We start from the raw sequence: 18338 nt of genomic DNA on the forward strand, positions 1-18338 counted from the left end.
AGTTCAATACATGTTCATTTGCTTCTCTTTTGTATGGTACTAAAGAAATACATTGTGGCATTGCAGAATCACCCATAGTTTAATTATTGTATCACCAAATGTTAATAGTTGATTCTTCTCTGGTGAAAATAAAGGAGAAAGATGAGGGAGTTAGACTTGATGATCCTTATGGGTCCATACCAACTTGAGATATTATATGATTCTATTTAGAAGATACTCTCAGCTGTTTAAAGCAACAGGCTCAACATCTGACAACGCAACCTTATTCTTCTGCCAACTCCTATTTCACATATAGCATTCTGTTTTGGGTTTGCACAGCAAGGTTTTGGTAGCGGGGAGGGTCTACAGGGGAGGCTTCTGTGACAACCTGCTAGAAGCTTCCCCTATGTCCAACTGTCCTGGTTTCAGCTGGGATAGAGTTAATTTTCTTCAAAGAAGCTAGTGTGAGACTATGTTTTGGATTTGGGGTGAAAAAATGTTGATAAGGTGCTGATGTTTTCAGTTGTTGCTAAGCAGTCAAGGACTATCTGACCTTTCATATGCTGGCCTGCCAGCAAGAAGGCTGGAGGCGCACAGGAAGCTGGGAGGGGACACAGCCAGGACAGCTGTCCCAAAGCGGCCAAAGGGATATTCCATACCATATGACGTCATGCTCAGTATATAAATCTGGGGGAAGAAGAAGGAAGGGGTGGAGGGACGTTCAGAGTTATGGCGTCTGTCTTCCCAAGAAACCATTACGCGTGATGGAGCCCTGCTCCCCTGGAGATGGCTGAACACCTGCCTGCCAATGGGGAGTAGTGAATGAATCCCTTGTTTTGCTCTGCTTGTGTGCAAGGATTTTGCTTTGCCTATTAAACTGTCTTTATCTCAAACCATGAGTTTCCTCACTTTTACTCTTCCAATTCTCTCCCCCGTCCCACCGTGGGGGAGTGAGCGAGCGGCTGCATGGTGCTTAGTTGCTGGCTGGGGTTAACCATGACACCGACAGAGCCAATGCCAGCTGGCTCCAAGATGGACACGCTGCTGGCCAAGGCCGAGCCAATCAGCAACAGCGGTAGCGTCCCTGTGGTAACATATTTAAGGAGAGGAAAAAAACCCACATCCAAACCTGCGGTGGAACAGTAACCGGTAAAGAGGAGTGAGCACATGCGAGAGAAACAACTCTGCAAACACCAAGGTCAGTAAAGAAGGAGGGGGAGGACATGCTCCAGACGTCAGAGCAGAGATTCCCCTACAGCCCATGGTGAAGACCATGGTGAGACAGGCTGTCTCCCTGCAGCCCATGGAGGTCCACAGTGGAGCAGATATCCACCTGCAGCCTGTGGAGGACCTCATGCCACAGCAGGTGGATGTGCCCAAAGGAGGCTGTGACCCCATGGGAAGCCCGTGCTGGAGCAGGCTCCTGCCAGGACCTGTGACCCCGTGGAGAGAGTGGAGCCCACACTGGAGCAAGTTTGCTGGCAGGACTTGTGATCCCATTGGGGACCCCATGCTGGAACAGGGGGAGAGTGTGAGGAGTCCTCCCCCTGAGCAGGAAGGGGTGGCACAAACAACGTGTGATAAACTGACCGCAAGCCCCATTCCCCATCCCCCAGCGCCGTTCGGGCAGAGGAGGTAGAGGATCAAGGAGTAAAGTTGAGCCTGGGAAGAAGAGAGGGATGGGGGAAGGTGTTTTAAGATTTGGTTTTATTTTCTCATTACCCTACTCTGATTGGATTGGTAATAAATTAAATTCATTTTCCCCAAGTCAAATGTATTTTGCCTGTGATCGTAACTGGTGGGTAACCCCCTGTCCTCACCTCGACCCATGAGCCTTTCGTTATATTTTTCTCTCCTCTGTCCAGATGAGGAGGGGGAGTGATAGAGCAGCTTTGGTGGGCACCTGGCATCCAGCCAGGGTCAACCCACCACACATTCTAAGCAACAGCTCAGATATATATACACATAACATCACTGAGCTAGTCAATATATATCTTAAGAATATCATCATTCTCTTTCCCTCTCCTCCTATCCTATCTTTCTTCTCTCCCTTCCATATTCCTTTCAGCTAAGTTTTCATCTCCTGAAAAAATAAGCAAGTTTGACAGATGTATCTTTAGTTGGACCAAGTCCCCGCTTTGACTAAAGTTCTCACCAACAGCAGCAATTTCCTGGTGCACTGAAATGGTATGTTTCTACTAATATTAAAAAAGGATTCGAAAAGCACCTCCCCAAAGAGAAAAAATGGTACATGCAGCCATTTCTGAAAACCTCTGCTTTTCAGTAACTTCTTCAGCACTGTGGTAGCAATATTTACATATACAAAGAACAACATAAACCTCACTGATCATCTGTAAACAGTCTTGTCATAGTATAGAAAGAAATGTAAAAAGGTGCAATGATCAGAAAGAATCTGTTTTCAAATTCTAAACCTGCCTGTGTAAATACTATCTCAGCCAGAAATGGAGGAGAAAAATAATTACTGCATTTATAAAGCAGTATGAAAAGACACTGACTTGAAGGCCTTGAAAGTAGGATATTCAATTGAAGAGAAGAAAATAATGCTGAAAAAAAAATGAGAAAAAATATGCAAGACCACAAAGCTAAATGCGGGAGAAGGATGGACTTCACAGCTCTATGAGAGTTATATTCCGAAGCCATTTATTGTCTTGTCTGACTCCAATATATATCATAATTTTCGCTTAGTCACTGCGCACACACTCATGATTGGTTACAACTTGTTACACACATTATTGCATTTGGCTATATACAAAATATCACGCGCTGTCCACGCGCCTCTCACACAGTCAGGATTGCTGCTTGCAGGTGTTCCTGTTTTCCTCGCTTCTTCTTAGTTGTTTACCACAGCTCCTTCTCCTCAAGGCCGAGCCATGCAGATATCCAGCTGTTTACCAGCTTCTCAATGCCACAGCTCCTTCTCCTTAAGGTCGAGCCATGCAGGGTGATCCCAACATCTCCCCCTTTTTGTTTATCTAAAAACAAAACCTGATGGATCATTTGCAACCCAAGGACTGTGAGGAAGATGGACCATCTGTACATTCTTGTATCGTCCTGTGCCACGAACTCAGCCCAGCAGTCGGTAGGTGCCAGCTTTACGTGGGCGTCCCCACGGAGGCAACGGTGGCCTTGCCGTACACCGATCCCCCTGCTCTTCGGGAAATCCCGGTATTTATACATTTGCCAAGGAACGAGTTTCGACACACGTGGCCAGTGAGTGTCGGAACATGCCTCGGTTGCCACCTCTCAACACAGGGAGCCTATGGCGTATGTGCCCGTTGGCCAGACGTGCTGCACGCGCCACAGCCACCCCGTCTATTGGTTCGTAGGCTTTGTTCACACGGCATCTTACCATAATCCAGCAGTCACATATCAACTATGCTTAAATTAATAGCAGAATGTTACAAGGCAAACAATTCTAGTTGTACTACTCCTAGCGATAGAAGCTATAAAGCTATGAAAACCAATATTATATCTTACCAAAGGATTTGTAGTTATAGAGCACTTTTCCTTAAAGCTATGAAAACCAATATTATATCTTACCAAAGGATTTGTAGTTATAGAGCACTTTGTCTTAAAAGCTTTCCATGTTTGTCTAATGATAATTCTCAAATTAGGAAATAGGACGCCATGGCACAGTCCCCTGACCAGTTCCCGGGCAGCTGTTTCCCAGCCCATTGATCTCCACACAGTCACCATAACCCTTCTGGCAGATTGAAAAGGGATTGCCTGGGGAGGAAAGAGACAGACAGAAGGTGTCTTGTCCTGTTTGATTTGCTAATGTTACCCATACATTTTCTTTTGGCTGAGGTGGCATCCAGGTTGCGATGACACCTAACAGTGTCAAGATGTGTCTGACGATGGTGACTGTTCCACCCATGGTTTTACCCATTTTGCGGATACCCAACAAGTTCCAGAATCTGTAATGACACAAGCATAACCTCGTCCCCAGGTTAGCAGTTGAAAAGGTCCTTCCCACATATTCTTTTCCAAATTTTTAACTTTTACTTGCACATTTTGTGTTAACTCACATAGGCTTCCTGTCATCCCTTTTACATGTTTTATTATGGGAGACACTGTTTCTCCTTCTGCTAGACGCAAATAATTTAACACATATAAGGCTTTATTCAAATGTTCTTGGGGTGGTGTGGTAGCCTCTCCCCCTTTTTGTTTTTGCAATAAACACTTCAGGGAATGATTCATTCGTTCAACAATAGCTTGTCCAGTTGGGGAATGTGGTATTCCAGTAACGTGTCACTCCCCATTGAGCAAAAAAACTTTGGGTTGACTGGGCTACATAACAAGGACCATTATCGGTTTTAATTTGTAGGGGTATACCATGGGCTGCGAATGCAGCTCACAAATGCTTTTGTACATGCCTACTAGTTTCTCCTGTTTGTGCAGTGGCCCAAACTACTGCAGAATAGCAATCAATTGAAACATGAACATATTTAAATCTTCCACAGTCAGCAACATGTGTCACATCCATCTGCCATAGTTGTAGCGAATGCAATCCTCGGGGACTTACTGTAATCGCGATTCCTGGGCCTATTTGTTGACAATCAGCACAAGTCTGTATAATAGCTCTAGCATCACCTGCACTTAAGATTAAATTGTCTCGCTAAAACTTTGGCAGATTGATGGAAAAAGACATGAGAGGCTTGCGCTTGACCTAAACGATCTGGGACAGGTCCAGCCCATACTGCGGCAGTCAGCCGATCGGCTCTTGCATTTCCTTCCACCAATTCCCCTGGAAGGTTGGTATGGCTGCGTATATGCATAATGTAATAAGGATGTTGTCTTTTCTGCAATAAAAACCAACGTTTTCTAAATTGTTGATATAGCTGTTCCTGCTGTACTTGTCTGAGGATTGAACCTTCCAATCTTTGGAGTACTCCAACTACATATAAAGAATCAGTAATTATATTCACAGGTTCTTCAGACCATAATTTAAAGGCTTCAATTACTGCCTGTAGTTCTACCTTTTGAACTGATCCTGGCACGACAAGTACCCGTTCTTTCCATTCTCCGTGCTCTCGCCATACTATTGCTGCCTTGCCTGTTTTCCCACCACTATCCGTAAATACTGTAGCGCCTTGAATTGGATATTGACTACACTTTGATTTTTCTTCTACTTCATGGTTTTTAAAAAAGGTAAACATTTTGTGTGATGGATAATGAATCTGAATGTCACCTTCAAATCCTGCTAATGCAGTTTGCAAGGGGACAGAGTGCTGCAAAGCCCAAGTCAAATATTCTTGTTGTAATGGTATTAAAATCGTTCTCGGGTCCTTTGCTGATATATCAATAATTCTGTTGCGCCCTTTCATAATCAAATTTGCAAAACACTCTGCTTTCGTGGTGATGGTTTTTCTGTGCTGCTGAGGCAAAAAGACCCACTCTAAAATTCTCAATGGGTCCGCTTTTGATTCTAGCTTTGTTATTCACTGTATTATAAGCACATAGGGATGTCGCTCGTGATTGATTACTGCCAAAGTGATCCCTATCGAGGAGTCTATCCTAGAACTAAATGCTTGAGTTACCTTTTCAGAAATGTTTGCTACTGCTTCCCGGGCTTCCTTGGTCAATTGCCGAGGAGAGTTTAACCTGCTATCCCCTCGCAAGAGCTGAATCAAAGGCTCCATATCTTGGTTTGTGATCCCACAAATAGGTCGAATCCAGTTAATGTCTCCTACCAATTTTTGTACATCATTTAATGTTTTAATCTGAATTCTTAATTCAACCTTTTGGGGGGCCACCAACGTTTCAGTGATCATCCACCCCAAGTACCTCCATGGCGCTTCAGCTTGTATCTTTTTCGGCGCCACTTGCAGCCCACTTTGCCTCAAAAGCTCAACGAGCTCCCCGATCATTTCTTCCGGATTTAATTGATCACCAGCCAACAATATGTCATCCATATAATGATAGATGAAATATTGAGGACACCTTTTTCTGATTGGCTGTAAAGCCCAATTTACATAAATTTGACACATCGTGGGCGAATTTTTCATGCCTTGTGGCAATACTGTCCAATGATATCTTTGCATGGGTTGCGCCTTGTTTGTACTTGGGACTGAGAATGCAAAATATTTGGCATCATCTTCATGCAGAGGGATTGTAAAAAAGCAATCTTGGAGATCTATAATCAAAAGATTCCAATACTTCGGTATCATACAGGGAGATGGTAGCCCTGGTTGCAAGGCTCCCATGTCCACTATAACCTTATTGACTTCTCGCAAGTCATGTAATAATCTCCATTTTCCACTTTTCTTTGGAATCACAAAAACAGGTGTGTTCCAAGGACTAGTGGTTGGCACAATATGGCCTTTTTGTAGCTGTTCTTTTACCAAATCTTCCAGGTGGGCGACCTTTTCTGCGGTCAGCGGCCATTGATTTACCCACACTGGATCATTGGTTTTCCATTCCAGTTTGAGCACAGGTCGCGTTTCAATGGCCGCTACCGAAAACCCTGCGGATCGCTAGAGAGTGATACATTCGACTCAGTACATCCCGCCCAAGCAAACTTAATGGTAATGCGGCTACATAGGTTCGTACTGAACACACTAGCCCGTCTGGATTTTCACAGGTTAGGGTTGTTACGCTCTGTTGTGTTGCGGAAAACCCACCGACCCCTACAAGTCTGTGAGCTGGAGACTGAGCCAGCCAGCCTGGCAGCCACTCTCAGTGACTGATAATGGTCACATCAGCTCCAGTATCCACTAACATATCGATGGTCCATTGTCGCAGTCGCACGGTGGGGTCAGGATGCCTAAACTTCATTTTCAAAGTCGGTTTTCTTCTGCTGATATCTAATGCTAGAAAGATTTCTGGTCTTCCTGTTGAGCCAAACCCCCCATTCCCCCTCACTGATTGCGCTGCCTGAGGTATAGAAGCAGTAAAAGGCACCAATTGTGCAATACGTGTGCCTGCAGGAACCGCAACAGGAGGAGATGGAGTCCACAACATTACTTTGATGGTTCCCGTATAATCAGCGTCGATGACTCCAGGGAGAACAAAAAGTCCCTGCTTTGTTGCTGAAGATCGTCCCAATAACAAAGCACTCAATCCATATCCTAATGGTCCATTCGCATTAGTCGGGACATCATAAACCGATGTGTCCCATAAGGTAACTTCTGCTGTTGTTTCCACGTCCACTCCAGCGCTCCCTCTGGTTTGGGCGCTGAGGCTTGCCAAGCAGCCTGGTGGTGCTTCCCCATTTGTGTCATCGCGCGGGGTGCCTTCGCGCTCGGTCGCCCATTTCCCAATTTCATACCATCATGATGATACTTTGAACAACATTCTGAGGCTTGATGACCAAATTTTTGACATCGACCACATGGTGCTCCTGCTGGGCCTATTCCTTGCTGAAAGGGTCCTTGTTGGAAGGATTTATGACCTGTCTCAATCTGCCTAGGTCCTTTCCTTGTGGCCTTGCGCTGAGCTCTAAAACGGCCTCTTTTTCCACAATTAAAACATTTTTTCTCCCCTTTTCCATTTATAAATGGCTTAATTGCTGCTGCAAAGGCACTTGCGAGTGTTTCTGCCTGATGTGTGGCAGAGCCTACGCTGTTGCAGGCTCCTACCATTTGTACTAATGTTGCTTCTTTTGGCAAAGTTAACAAAACTCTTTTACAATCTACATTGGCATTTTCTACCGCTAAATTCAACAGCACTGCTAGTTTTGCGTCTTCATTGGTATACACCTTATTCAAAGCGTCTCTCAGACGATCAACAAAAGACATATATGGTTCATCTCTCCCTTGTCTAATTTGAGTGTAAGATGGTTGCCTCTTTCCCTCCTCAGGGACTGTTCGCAACGCATTCAACGCTAGTCGCCCAACTAATTGCAAGGCTTCTAAAGGCAGCCGAGCTTGCAATCTAACATCCACAAACGGTCACTGGCCTGTCATTTGTTCCATAGTAATGTTCTGAAGCGGATCGCCGTCTTGACGCTCCAGGTTTCTCAGGGCTTCTTGCATACAGAGTTTATACCAACTGTCTGCCCACAATAACCTTTGGGTTGGTGTCAATAACATATCTATCATCTGCCGACAATCCCATGGTGTAAGAACCATTCCCGTGAATATGTTATCTAATAGAGCTTGCGTGAAAGGCGATTGCAAGCCATAATTTTGTACTGCCTTCCGCACTTCCTTAATCAAGCCCCAATGAAATGGGTCCCAGCGATTGGGCCCGTGAGGCTGTACACTATTGGGAAATGCCATTGGTAACTCTGTTTCCTCGTCTTTCAATGCTCCTAAAAAAACGTCTTTCCACTGCTCTCTAGGGTCGCCTTTCATCCTAGGCTCTTGCCTCCCTATAGTCTCTACAACAGGCTCTTCTTCTTCATCGCTGCAATCAGGCAACGGGGGCCGTAAAGGTGGCAGGGGCTCGGCTGAGGGCTTCAAAACTACGGCTTTCGATCGGTTAAGTCTGGGTGGTTTCAGGGGTGGTGAAGCCCGCCCCATCAATCTTTCACACGAGTACACAGGGGAACATTGAGTACATTGTTCTGGGCAGCTTTGTCCCATCTTGCCCTCACATACATCATCGTAGATCTGTTTCTCTGACTTATCTAATGCAGCCAGTTCACCCGGTGCATCTGGCACCTCAGGAGGTGCAGTCGGAGTCACTGAAGGTCCTGGACCCTCTGACTCAGTTAAGAAGGGATTGGTTGAAGGCATTTTAACAGCCTCCTCCATATCAGCTGCAGCTTTTCTCTCTGCCTTCAAGGCTTTTAATGTGGTTATTATCAACTTCCACGCCGTCACTAACTCTGCGGCGGTTTTCTCAATATGCTCCCATAACATTTTTCCTATCTCCTCCCACGTCTCTGCCTTAAACGCCACAGACGGATCGGGGGGGTACCCTTTCTTTCGGCTCCAAATTAGAAGCCTTCTAAGTGTATATTCATCATATTTCAGTCCTCTCTTAGAGAGCATATGCAGCAGGAGTCTGACTATCGCCCCTTCTTCACGCGATGTGTTCTGCCCCATGCCGCCCCGGTTGCTCACCTCACCTCGCTGGGTGCTTCTCTGTTGCAACGTATTCCTTTTTCTTTTCCCTTGCGTCAGTCCCGCTGACTACAATTCTTCCAACCGGGCTTCTCCCGCGGCGTCCTCTGCGCTCGACCGGTGTTCAACGATGAGATCCCAGAGATCGTATCACGTCGGGGTCACCAGTTGCGGGAGAAGGATGGACTTCACAACTCTATGAGAGTTATATTCCGAAGCCCTTTATTGTCTTGTCTGACTCCAATATATATATCATAATTTTCGCTTAGTCGCTGCGCACACACTCATGATTGGTTACAGCTTGTTACACACATTATTGCAATTGGCTATATACAAAATATCACGCGCTGTCCACGCGCCTCTCACACAGTCAGGATTCGCTGCTTGCAGGTGTTCCTGTTTTCCTCGCTTCTTCTTAGTTGTTTACCACAGCTCCTTCTCCTCAAGGCCGAGCCATGCAGATATCCAGCTGTTTACCAGCTTCTCAGTGCCACAGCTCCTTCTCCTTAAGGTCGAGCCGTGCAGGGTGATCCCAACAGTTAAACACGAAGAAAATACAACCTAACATCACCTCTAAAAGCTAAGAAATGAAGTGGGCTGTGAATCCCAAGAAGCACAACAGATTACAGTGTTTATTACATAGATATTACATAGATACATAAATATTCTGGCATATGAAAATGCTGCAACTGCATATCAACTAGAAAAAACTTTAAAAGAAAAACAGAGAAAAGTCTATCTCTACATCTAAGGAAATAAACTATTACAGTTTTGAAGAGGAATATCAAATAAAATAATTTCATCATCAGAACACTCCCCCAACTAGGAGACAAAAATGGTTCTTCACTCCCAGATCAGACAGCGAAACAGAGCATATATTGCATTTTGTTTCTTTTTTTTTCTCCCAGGTATTTAGATAGGGAAATGAACTATGAGACTGGCAAGCTGCTGTCTTCAGTTACTAAAAATTAAGTCTAAGCTTACTGACTAAAAGTCACATTGAACAGTATTGCTATATTCCTGGGATGAGTACAGGGATGCTGCCCGGTTGAGCAGGGACGAGGCCAGGAGGGCCAAGGGGCAGCTGAAGCTGAACTCGGCAAGGGATGCAAAGAATAATAAGAAGGGCTTCTACAGGTATGTCAGACAGAAAAGGAAGGTCAAAGAAGGCATACCCCTCCACCCCCTTGATAAGCAACAGTGGCCAACTGGTAATAGAACCACAGAATTATTAAAGTTGGAACAGACCTTTAAAATCAAGTCCAGCCATGAACATACCACCACCATGCCCACTAAACCATGTCCCGAAGGGTCACATCCACATGTGTTTTGAACACTTCCAGAGATGGCGACTCCACCACCTCCCTGGGCAGCCTGTTCCAATATTTGACAACTCTCTCAGAAAAGAAATTTTTCCTAATATCCAATCTAAACCTCCCCTGGCGCAACTTGAGGCCATTTCCTCTCATCCTCTCCCTAGTTACTTGGGAGAAGAGACCAACACCCACCTCACCACAAACCCCTTTCAGGTAGTTGTAGAGAGCGATAAGGTCTCCCCTCAGCCTCCTCTTCTCCAGACTAAACAACCCCAGTTCCCTCAGCCGCTCCCCATAAGACTTGTTCTCCAGACCCCTCACCAGCTTCGTTGCCCTTCTCTGGACATGCTCCAGCACCTCAGCATCCTTCTTGTAGTGAGGGGCCCAAAACTGAACACAGGATTCAAGCTGCGGCCTCACCAGTGCCAAGTACAGGGGCACGATCACTTCCCTCCTCCTGCTGGCCACACTATTTCTGATACAGGCCAGGACGCTGTTGGCCTTCTTGGCCACCTGGGCACACTGCTGGCTCATGTTCAGCCGGCTGTCAACCAGCACTTCCAGGTCCTCTTCTACTGAGCAGCTCTCCAGCCACTCCTCCCCAAGCCTGTAGCGTTGCATGGGGTTGTTGTGACCAAAGTGCAGGACCCGGCACTTGGCCTTATTAAACCTCATACAGTTGACCTCTGCCAATCGATCCAGCCTGTCCAGATCCCTCTGCAGAGCCCTCCTACCCTCCAGCAGATCTACAGTCCCACCCAACTTGGTGTCATCTGCAAACTTACTGAGGGAGCACTCGATCCCCTCATCCAGATCATCTATAAAGATATTGAACAAGACCGGCCCCAGAACTGAGCCCTGGGGAACACCACTTGTGACCAGCTGCCAGCTGGATTAATCACACCTTAGACTTTCAGCAACTACAAGCCCACCATATGATTAAGATGTTGCATATTCAATTATCCTTGCTGCTATAAGGGTCCAAGAATCTTAAGTGATATAGCCCTCTACCTTACATCCACGACTTCCAAGAGTATCACATCATAATTGTTTAACTTGTAACATGTATTTACATATACAGAACACATTTCAGAAACTCACTGAAACACTTTGAAAACAAAATATCTGTGTGACTTGGATTTTTATTATTTGCAAAAAAGGCGGAGGGAACCACTCCACATTTAATTATGCTTATTTGAAAATGTATCGCAGTATCCTTACTATTGGGTTTGATGATTGCAGGAGTCAGGTGTGAACTTCCAACACTTTAAATGCTGAGCCTTTAAAATATTTATTAAATTTGGACTAGTTTGTAACAACCAGAAATAACTGCTAATGACTCGAACTGCAGATTAGATAAATAAAAATATGATGGTTGTAACAAGAGTACAGAAGATAACTTTTTCTGCCTTCTAGATGCAAAGTTTAAGATTTTAGAAATACTGGCCAAGAAGCTGGAATGCCAAATAAGGATTCAGTGGCATCCTCTCTGTTGAAATAACAACATCTTTTTATCTGGTCATTAACTGATTCTGTATCATGTCTCTATTTGGGAGCTCAGACCTCTAGCTGAGCACCAAGGAATTTTTTTTAAACAGGCATAAACTTAATGAACAAAGGCTCCAAACAAGTGTTTATTAGTTTTCAAAAATGAAGTGGAACAATATTTACTCCTTTAGATACAAGTTTTTACTTTAACATAAATTAACTGTTCTTAGGTTATTCCAGAATTAATAGTTTTATTTGAAAAAAAATAAGATGTGCTACTTCAAAACTGAAAATTATGCAGTAGAAATTAATTCCAGGTCATACAGTTCTTCTACAACTATTTTTCTTCCTCATCTTGGATCTGTTTCTACTTGCAACATTCTTCTGGCTTATTAAAGGTTTATAATTGAGTCAGAGATAAAAACACCTCTTACAAAGAGCAGCAATTATTAACTGCTGTGAAAATAAACTGGTTTATGTGAAACTTATGGAAAGCAACAGATGGCCAAGTAGGGGATGCTGAAACAATGAACAAAAGAGGTTTTGTTGCTCACTTTGCTTCTCCACCCCAAAGAACATAATCAACAGAAACTGCAAGCATTTCTCAAGTAATATTCTAACTGCACAGAGTAATTTGTCCTGGAAAATGAGATATATGAAGTAATTATAAACTGCAGAAGCATATTTTGAAACATTAAGCCAAAGTCTTGGAGTTCTAAACTTTTTTTTTTCTTTGCACAATTTTATATTAATGAAAACCCTCCATGTTCATTATGCTCCTTGATATTATTTCAGTCGCCAGTGCTGCTCAATCCCTTTCCCTTTTCCCCAAAAATTCTAAAGAGGTATAACAGTTTAAAATTGCAGGAATCCAACATTCCCAACAGCTAACAGGCAGACTTCAAGTACAGGTGGAAAAGTAAATTAAAGTGAGAGATGAAACATTGATTCAGTAGGTTTTCTTGAAAGTGTGAAAAACCTTTACTTCAGAAATACCTAGCAATACTCATCATCCGTTGCTTCATTTACTTAGAATTGCAGTGACAAACAATATCAGTATTTGCTTAAAAGACAGACATTTCCTGTGGACCAAGTAAACCACTAACAGATAAGGAAAAGAGAAACCTGAGAGCCAAAAAGGAAAAAGCAGGTCATTCTATTGGTTTCTTTTCTTAAACATAAACTACCTTTTCATTAAAGAAAGAATGATTTACACAACTGACAGTAGTACAGCTGTACTGACTTTAGGTACACTACTGGATTGGTTATCATGGGAAAGGAAGGTTATACTGTAGTAAAATACACAAACATGCTCTGCCATTTTGTCTGCACTAAGTTCTGAACATTAACAAAGAATAAGATGATGTAGTTTAGAGAACCTGATGGATAAAGCTTTCGTTGCCTCTTGATAACTGATTTATTTTTTACTGATAGTACTGGTGCTAACAAAATAAAAGTTGAGATTCTCCAAGAAACAAATAGTTCCTACACAGTAATTCTTCAGAAACGCCACACGCTTTGAGTTAGGTACCCAGTTCCCAAACTCCACATGTTTAAGAGGAACTTCTCATCCTGCTCAGCTCCTTATAAAAACTGCTGAGCTGAAGTCCAAGTGAATCTAAGCACACGCTCCCAAGCATTCATGCAGTCAAAAGAAAAAAGTGGATGACAATATGCTTTCATGTTCTCTGGACTAAAACTACTGCAGAAGACTATTAGACTAATTAACAGCTGTATACCAAAATTAATGAGGATTAATTCAGCCCTTTAAACAGCCACAAAAAAAAAAAAAAAATCACAATGATATATCCTAACACAACAGTTTGGAAATAAACTTGTACCTGACAATGCTACATAGAGATGCCCTTATCATGATTTCATTGTACACTGAGTAAAACTATATGTTTGGGTTAATGCCTAGGTTATAGTGACACTGTTTAATTTAGGCCTGATTACTTTGTATAAACTTGCATGCCTTACTAATCACCAACCTCCGGAGGAGGAACTGAAAAGAGGGACTTCAAGGACTGATAAAGGAAAAAATCTTGCTACAAGGAAGATAACAAGGATAGAAGAATGTCACTGGCATGAAGTCAGCAAAATCCACAGTAACTGGGGTAAAGGCGGCAGGGGGAGATCACGACCACCGACTCAATTGAGGGACTGTGCAAATTACTCCCCCACACTTTCTAGGAGCATGCATGCTAATTTAAATATGTGTAACCAATAGCAAGTGATATGGTAATCACGAATCAATGAATGTAAACTTGGGCGGGTTTTCCACTGTTTTTACTAACCATGTAACAAGATAAATACGTTGTAGTTCCTTTGTGTGGTGTGTTAGCTTTGTGGAATTACCATCTAGCACTCATCTTTGTGCAGACATGAAATACATAGATATCTTGGCTCTGTGTGTAAGATTGGCCTATTGCACACTGGTTATCGGACCCTGCTTGTGGGATAATATCATCACTGATAAAACAACAATTTTCTCATACTCTGTAACTCCAGTCACTAAGGAAAAGCTGGGCCCAAATCCTACAAAGACTCAAAACTATGCCATCAGAAACAGCAAGCACATATGCTCATACTCCATCAAGGAAAAAAAAAAAGAAAACATTCACCACCACACATTTTTGAACACACAATATTGTTAGGATATATGTGGGCAACTGAAGCAGCCAAACTTGATAAATATCCATACAATAGAATTTAGATGGTGCTTGCAAAAATAAAAAATTCCATAACATGACTCCTACACATAGTCACACCTAGATAGATCCAGGTACATTCTGGACCAAGGCCACCAAAACATAAAAACAAGTGTAAAATTCTCCTTTTTCACTGAGAAAATCTGGGTCCTCATATACCTCAGTCCACAAAAATGTGAAAAAATTCACACACTGATGCTAGAAGTTAGCAGAACCTCCTCAACTACTTTCGTCTAAATAGTGTATGGGATGAGAAAAAGAGATGGTGTGTTCTGAAACATGCAAGTCTTGTCAGACACTAGCAATGGCAATGAAGTAAATACTCACTAGGACCAGATAGCTTGCTTTTTAAAATCCAAACTCTAAGAACTTACCAGCTGAACAAAAGTTGCAGTTACTCCAATTCAAATGAAAAAACATCATCTCACTTGAAATAGCAGATTCAGCACCCAGAGCCTGTAGGAACCTAGAAACTTTTTGGCCTCAAATGCCTAAATTGTACTGTCAAAGTAAACACCACATGTTGCTGCTCCGATTAAACAGAAAAATTCAGACTCCAACACATCCTAGTGCAAAGCAACACAACAACAAAAATCTGTGAGCAAGACCTTACCAAATCCATCAGATTCTTGTTCACAAACATCTACATTCAGTTGCACAGAATAAAGTACCGAGCCACACTTAGATGACTAGGGAAATCTGCACCTTCTTAAATCCTGGCCCTAGAGACCTTGGAAAGGTTAAGCCTCATCTTCTTACTTTGATTCTCAAAACTTGCCTTTTTTTTGTTTTTTTTTTTTAAACTAGACAGTTTTCCTGTACTTTTTTTTGTCCCATGGATCGATCAATTCTGCAAAGGTAGAGGGGAGCAGCTGGAGGGAACAACTAAAGAAGATGTCACAGAGTAAGGAAAAGGTAACACTAAGGTGGAGATATCTAGACCATGCGGTAGCCTCACCTCCTGGATTCGCCTGCGAGCCCGCTGCAGCACCTCCTCGTACCCCTTCTGTCGCAGCTCACTCAGGCTCTCATAATACTCTTCGGGGTCGTCATTCTCAGTGAAGAGCACCTGCGAAAGAATCTTCCAGCCACAGGTATCCAAGCTGTGGAGCAAGTAAACTTGCAGTTTGTAGCAGAGAGCGTCCATCTCCTGCTCGGATAGCTCTGGGGCTCCGAACAGCACCGTCCACATGCCCGAGGGCTCCTCGGGGAAGGCAGGCAGGTAGGGCTCCAGCTCCGAGTTCACAGAACACAGCTGCTGGTGCACAGCCCGCAAGTCTTGGAAGGAGAAGAGGCCGGCCCAGCTGCACTCCTCCCCTACGGGCTCCGACTCGACTGCCTGCAGCGGCGAGAGTGAGAGCGAGGCGGCCTCCTCCTCCTTCCCCAGCTCCAACACTTCTATCTCTTCAGCGGCACCTGCCGCCGCCGGGCCCCGCAGCGGCCTCTGGGCCGGGCTGCTCTTGGCGCGCAACGGGCTCTTCAGCAGCCTCTCGGCCGCCGCGCCCCGCTCGGAGCCCTGCAGCCCCGCCTCTGCGCGGAGATGCGAGGAGCTGCAGGCCAGGCCAGCATCCATGCCCCAGGCTGGGCCCCTGCTCACCGTGGGGATGCCGGCCTCGGGGGTGGCTCTGGCCTTGGGGCCGGCGAGGTCGCCGCGGTAGAGCTCGCGGGGGCCGCCGCGCTGGCGCTGCACCGTGCGGTTGTGGCAGGTGACGGCAAACTTACCCTCGATCTCGTTCCAGGCCACGATGAAGACGAATTTGTGCTTCTCCCGCTCCTGGAAGGCGTGAGGCCTCACGGCCACCCAGTCGGCCTCCAGCATTTCCTCCAGGGCCAAGGCGGACATGGCGCTGCACTGCTTCCTACGCCCACACCCCGCTCCTGTCCTGTCCTGTCCCGTCAGCCGCACTCGCTTGCCCCGCCGCGCACCGGCCGGCAACAGCTCCCCGCAGCTCCGCCTCACTGCCCACCATCAGCCATCTTAGCGACGGGGGAACGGGGAAGACGCTGAGGAAGCAGGATGCGCTGAATTCCGACCGAGGCGGCGGGGGTGGAGAAGGAGGACAGAAGAGTTACTTCCTCCCTGCTCGGTGCCTGCCTTCCGCTACCGGGGAATCCCGCGGCTCCCACCTCTGATCATTAACCTGCCACCGCGGCACATAATACCCGATGCCCCCATACAGGTATTTCACGCACGTCACGCAAGGCAGGATCTGTTTACAAGCGGCGGTGGCGCTGCAGCAACAACAGCGCCGACCCCGCCCCGCGGCCTCCTAAAGCCCCGCCTTCCTACCCCACGGAGCGCCTTCCCCATTGGCTGTCGCCCTAGTTTCCCCGGCGGAGGGAGGCGGGCGGAGCTTCGCGTCCCGCCCCTTCTCCCCGGCCACGCTCGCGATCTCCCTCTCTTCTCGCTGTCCCGTGATGGGCGGAGGGAAGGGCGATGCCCCGCCCCTTCCCTCGGACGTACATACGCGGCCGTTCGACAGCCGCGCGCTGTATGGTAGGAGGGGGATGTGCCGGGCCGCTGCCGTTAGGGGACTGGCCGGCTCGGCGGGAGGGGAAAGAAGTGGGGTTGCCGCCATCTGATTTCCCTTGGGGTCAGCTGAGCGGCGGCCACCTGGCGAAAGCGGGCCGTTCAGGGTGAAATCTGCCACCCCCGTCGTACTTGCACCGTGGCTTCCGGGGGCAGCAGCCTCTGTTTCGGGCAGCTTCTGAGGTAGCGCTGGCTTTGCCTGCTGCAGCTTTGGCCTTGCTGTTAACTACCTGTCAGCCTGTAACCAAGGTGATGGGGGAATCAAACAATAACTAGAAAATAGGTTAGTAATAAGTTGTAAAGATGTAACTTTAGGAACAGGTTATGCACCAGCAATGCTGCTCAAGAGCCCATTTAACCCTTTCCATCTTGATTTAATTATCAAGGAATTAAGGTGTAACATTGTGATCATAGTACTATGTTTTGTTTTAATAATGAGTAGCTAGGAAGAAGGAACAACTTGGTCAGTTCTACCTAGACAATGGTTCAATGAAATGTAATTTTGTTGTCTTGAAACAAAAGACTGTAGAATGAATAATTACTTATTGGACTGACAGCCCGTGAAGGTCTATTTAGTGTTGCCAAGCTTAAGTGGACTTTGTAGGAAAGGTAATTCCGGCAGGGGGAGATCGCGACCACCGGCTCAGAGACCACCCACTCAAGAAACCCTCCGACCCAAAAGATCAAGGAAATAAATTCTTAGAAAGTTATAGTGAGCATGCGTAGTCATTTACATGTTAGGTGAAGAATTTTTAACCAGTCATTGTATAGGGGATAATGAATATGTATTTGTGTATCTATAAAAGAATGTTTCTTAGACTGATTGAATGAACATGATTTCGGGAGGAGCTATCCGCTGTGTTCCCGGCGCCGTGAATAAAGAATGCCTGCCTTTTAACACTACATTGGTGTTACAAGGTTTACTCCCGATTTTGGTGACAGTTTTTGGCGACCCAGATGGGACACTGCTTGTGAATCTCGACGGATCCGTGGGATCACGGGACCTCCAGCCGGAACCGAGGGATTCTCGGGGAGAACCTCTGATCCCCGGACTGAAGAATTCTGAGCAAGTCCCCTGGAAAGGTAATAAGGCATTCTTTAAGGGATTGAAGTAACGTGGGTTCGAGTCCCACTAGCCTGCTTGTAAGGCGTGGCGAAAGCTATGCAGAGTTAGGCTGAAAGGTACCTCTGGAAAGGGTGAGGGTATGAGACCTTCACGAGTAACGCCTGCCTATAAGTCGCGGTGAAAGCCTTGCAAGGTTGGGCTAGGGGCCCAGGTAAG

The 18338-nt window shown here is 45.5% G+C and overlaps 1 protein-coding gene across 1 annotated transcript in view; it reads right to left on the minus strand.

Moving 5' to 3' along the window:
• The window catches only part of LOC309415041 (junction-mediating and -regulatory protein-like), a gene marked incomplete at both ends in the record, with an annotated part of 134104 nt that extends 117735 nt beyond the window's left edge, over window positions 1–16369 (minus strand). Inside the window, one exon of the mRNA XM_082012432.1 lies at window positions 15485–16369. Coding sequence (XP_081868558.1) covers window positions 15485–16369 — 885 coding nt within the window. The remainder of the gene's footprint in view (window positions 1–15484) is intronic.
• Window positions 16370–18338: the final 1969 nt, after the last annotated feature.

The sequence above is a fragment of the Phaethon aethereus genome, assembly GCF_964289735.1.
Source record: "Phaethon aethereus genome assembly, chromosome: W".
NCBI lineage: Eukaryota > Metazoa > Chordata > Aves > Phaethontiformes > Phaethontidae > Phaethon > Phaethon aethereus.